Here is a 3,624-nt window from a genome sequence, read left to right as displayed (position 1 = left end):
CTAGACAGAAGACACAATTGCTGTCAGCCCTAGACATGCCTAGACAGAAGACACAATTGCTGTCAGCCCTAGACACGGCTAGACAGAAGACACAATTGCTGTCAGCCCTAGACATGCCTAGACAGAAGACACAATTGCTGTCACCAAGAAATCCTACACACTAGAGTGTCCACGATCAGCTCCCCAAAGTCACAGGTGAGGAAGGTGACACAGGCAGTCTTGGCAGATCCAGATCACAGATCTAGACAGGGTTCTTGGGGAAACTGTTAGATGGAGAAATTACTAAGACTCTGAAAGGAAACCAGCCCTTAACCTTCCTGAGCAACTTGCCCCAGAACTAACCCTGTGCTCAGTGGGTCTTGAGCGCCCTCTGCAGCCCAGGCTCCTCCTGTCTTCCTGCAGGGACGTTTTTGTCTGGGCTCTCACTGACTTCCCCTCACTGTGTATCTTTTGCACAGTAATACAAGGCCGTGTCCTCAGCTGTCAGCCTGCCCATTTGCAGATACAGGGAGTTCTTGGCGTTGTCTCTGGAGATGGTGAATCGGCCCTTCACGGAGTCTGCATAGCCTGTGCTACCACCATTCCAGCTAATACCAGAGACCCACTCCAGACCCTTCCCTGGAGCTTGGCGGACCCAGCTCATGGCATAATCATCAAAGGTGAATCCAGAGGCTGCACAGGAGAGTCTCAGGGACCCCCCAGGCTGTACCACGCCTCCCCCAGACTCCACCAGCTGCACTTCACACTGGACACCTGCAAACAGAGATACACCCTGGTCAGAAACTGCCACACAAATCCACTGTTTCTCTCACTCATGTTCATTCACACTCAACATCTCTATTTCTCCATGAGTCACCTTTTAAAATAGCAACAAGGAAAACCCAGCTCAGTCCAAACTCCATGGTGAGTTCTCTGTGTTCAGTGCTGATCACCGAATGGAAACACCTGGGAATCTCAGGGCTGGGACTCCTCTCCCAGGGCTGCAGGGTCAGGGCTAGGTTAGTTTTCATATAATCAGAGGGAGGACCCTATTTGCATGTCTTCTACTATATAATGAGATCTGTAAGGGATGCATCAGAGTGGGCTGTGTCCAAGAGTGGATGTGGGTGATTATACTTCATAAGTAATTAATTCTCATTAGCCTTCATACTTTTACATGCACATGAAATATATTCCTTGGGAGTCAATGTTTCCTTCATTTACAGATGTGAATGTAAACCCCCAAGCATGGAGGGGCCATGTGACATGTCTAAGAGCTCAAATCTGGTAAGAGCCAGTCTCAGTGTCTGGCCTGCGTTTCTCACGATTAGATCCAACTGTTTCCTAAATTAAGTCTAGGAAAGAGCTAGAAATTACAAGTGAGGTTTACAAAACAATCTTCTTATTATGATACTGTGACATTATTTGGCTGTATCTTGGTGTCTTTCTAAGTAATACAGAAAAACTGAGGGTTAATTCATGTGAGTATTCAGGAGTTCATGACTTTTCTTGTCATAAGTATTATTTTTATTTCTCTCCTCATCTTCTACCACATTAGACTTTTATTTTTAATAGTTTTAATGAGGTAATACTGACATAATCTTCACATAATATGTTCACCATTTGACAGACATTGACCTAATCATCATTCACAGAGAAAACAAATCAATTTGCCTCTCAATTTTCTCTTTGTCTCCCGCAATTTCTCCTTCCTATACCTTCACTTCTCTTACTATGGAGAAGTCAGTTAGGGATCTTTGTTATGTAGCTTCCTATGAGTATTCGCTTTGTACAGTTTATAAAACGGAATCGTATGTATGTGCTTTGGCTCATTGTACTCATCGCATGTACTTGTGAATTGAACCATGCTGTTGATCGGATCCAACATTAACTGACTGCAGTAGTGGGTACTATTCCAATAAACGACTTTTCCACAATTTGTTTACTGATAAAGGTGCTGATTGGTATTTGGATTGGTTTCAGTTTCTTTGTATTTGAAATAAAGCTGCTGCTCAGCTTAGAGGAGTACACAGCTGAGAAACATGTTCTAGATCTTACAGCAACATGAACAGCAGAAAAACTGGTCAAGTTGCAAATGAATCAATATTCTGTAATACCTCAGGTAATTAACGTTACGGCACCCCGTGCATATGTCAGTGTGTGAGAGAGAAAGAAAGAAAGAGGGAGGAAAGGAGACTGAAAATAAAGTGATTCTACGTAAGTATTAATTTGTGAGGTCCTCAAATGCAGGGACTTATTCCTAATGGCCAGAGTCCCCATAGGTTGATGAGGGTAACTTGATGCACCCACATATGGCTATAGATTCATAATATAAATGTTATTCTCTAAACACATAAACACTCATACACATTAGAATAGATGTCGTGTCTAGTGGTGGAATGAGAAGGTGACACTAAAACCTGTCTTCAGGCCTTTCCCCACCTGCTACACCTGCTCTGAGGCTGACCCTTGAGCCCGCCTGACCACTGAGCCCCACAGTGGTCTTGAGACCTCATGCAGTGCCATGTGCCCCCTGGGTTTCCCTGCTGGTTCCTGGGCGCTGGCTCCTGTCCTCAGCACCCTCTGCTGTCCTGTAAACCCCCACCGGAAGGTTTGTGTGTGCGCTCACACTGATGTCTCCTCACTGTGTCTTTTGCTTAAAAATACTTGTTTGTGGCCGGGCACAGTGGCTCACACCTGAAATCCCAGCACTTTTGGAGGCCAAGGTAGGTGGATCACAAGGTCAGGAGTTCAAGACCAGCCTGGCCAACATAGTGAAAACCCAACTCTATCAAAAATACAAAAATTAGCCAAGTGTGGTGATGGGTGCCTGCAGTCCCAGCTACTTGGAGGCTGAGGCTGGATAATCGCTTGAACCCATGATGTGGAGGTTGTATTGAGCCAAGATTGTCCCACTGCACTCCAGCCTGGGTGACACAGCAAGACTCTCTCTGAAAAACAAACAAACAAACATGGTTCTGTGCTTGTTGCTCCCGTAGCTCAGTCATAGGGGAGACCCGTTTTTGGACATAGATCTGGAGGTGGTGACTGGACTCTCGAGGAGTGGGTTGGAATTTGTGCTTCCTTCATGACCTGTGCACCTGACCCACTCCAGTCCCTTCCCTAGGGGCTTTTGGATCCAGCTCCAGGAGGAAGTCCTGGTTCTGTTGGGGAATCCAGCGTTTAAACCGAGATATTATTGTTGTTGATACACTAAACAAAATGTGGCATTCATTTTTATTGTGTTGAGATACACATAACATAAAATTTACCATTTTAGCCCTCGGTAGGTGTATAGTCAGTAATACTTTACATATTCGCAATGCTGTGCAAGTATCACCGCTATTTGGTTTTGGAACATTTTCCTCACCAAAAAGGAAACCTCACCTCCACTAAGCGGTCACTCTCTGTTTCCCCTCCACTCACCTCCTGAGATCCGTCTCTTGGAGTTTTCCTGCTCTCCGTACTTCATATCAATGAGACAATTTGGGATGTGGACCTCTGTGTCTACCTCAGTTCACTCAGTCAATGTTTTCAAGGCTCATCCAAATTGCAGCCTATGTCAGTGCTTCACTCCTCTTTAAAGCTGGGTTACAGGCACACAGACACACCACAGCGTCTTCATCCCCGTGGGTTACAGACACT

General features: G+C 45.4%; 1 gene segment (V, D, J or C); it reads right to left on the bottom strand.

Moving 5' to 3' along the window:
• LOC105525096 overlaps positions 1-1,092 on the bottom strand; it is a 14,835-nt gene extending 13,743 nt beyond the window's left edge. The window contains 2 exon segments of the V gene segment in view: positions 428-753; positions 857-1,092. Of these exon segments, the coding sequence occupies positions 437-753; positions 857-1,010 (471 nt within the window).
• Positions 1,093-3,624: the final 2,532 nt, after the last annotated feature.

The sequence above is a fragment of the Colobus angolensis genome, unplaced genomic scaffold (assembly GCF_000951035.1).
Source record: "Colobus angolensis palliatus isolate OR3802 unplaced genomic scaffold, Cang.pa_1.0 Scaffold519, whole genome shotgun sequence".
Taxonomy (NCBI): domain Eukaryota; kingdom Metazoa; phylum Chordata; class Mammalia; order Primates; family Cercopithecidae; genus Colobus; species Colobus angolensis.
This window is presented reverse-complemented; position numbering and strand designations above follow the sequence as displayed.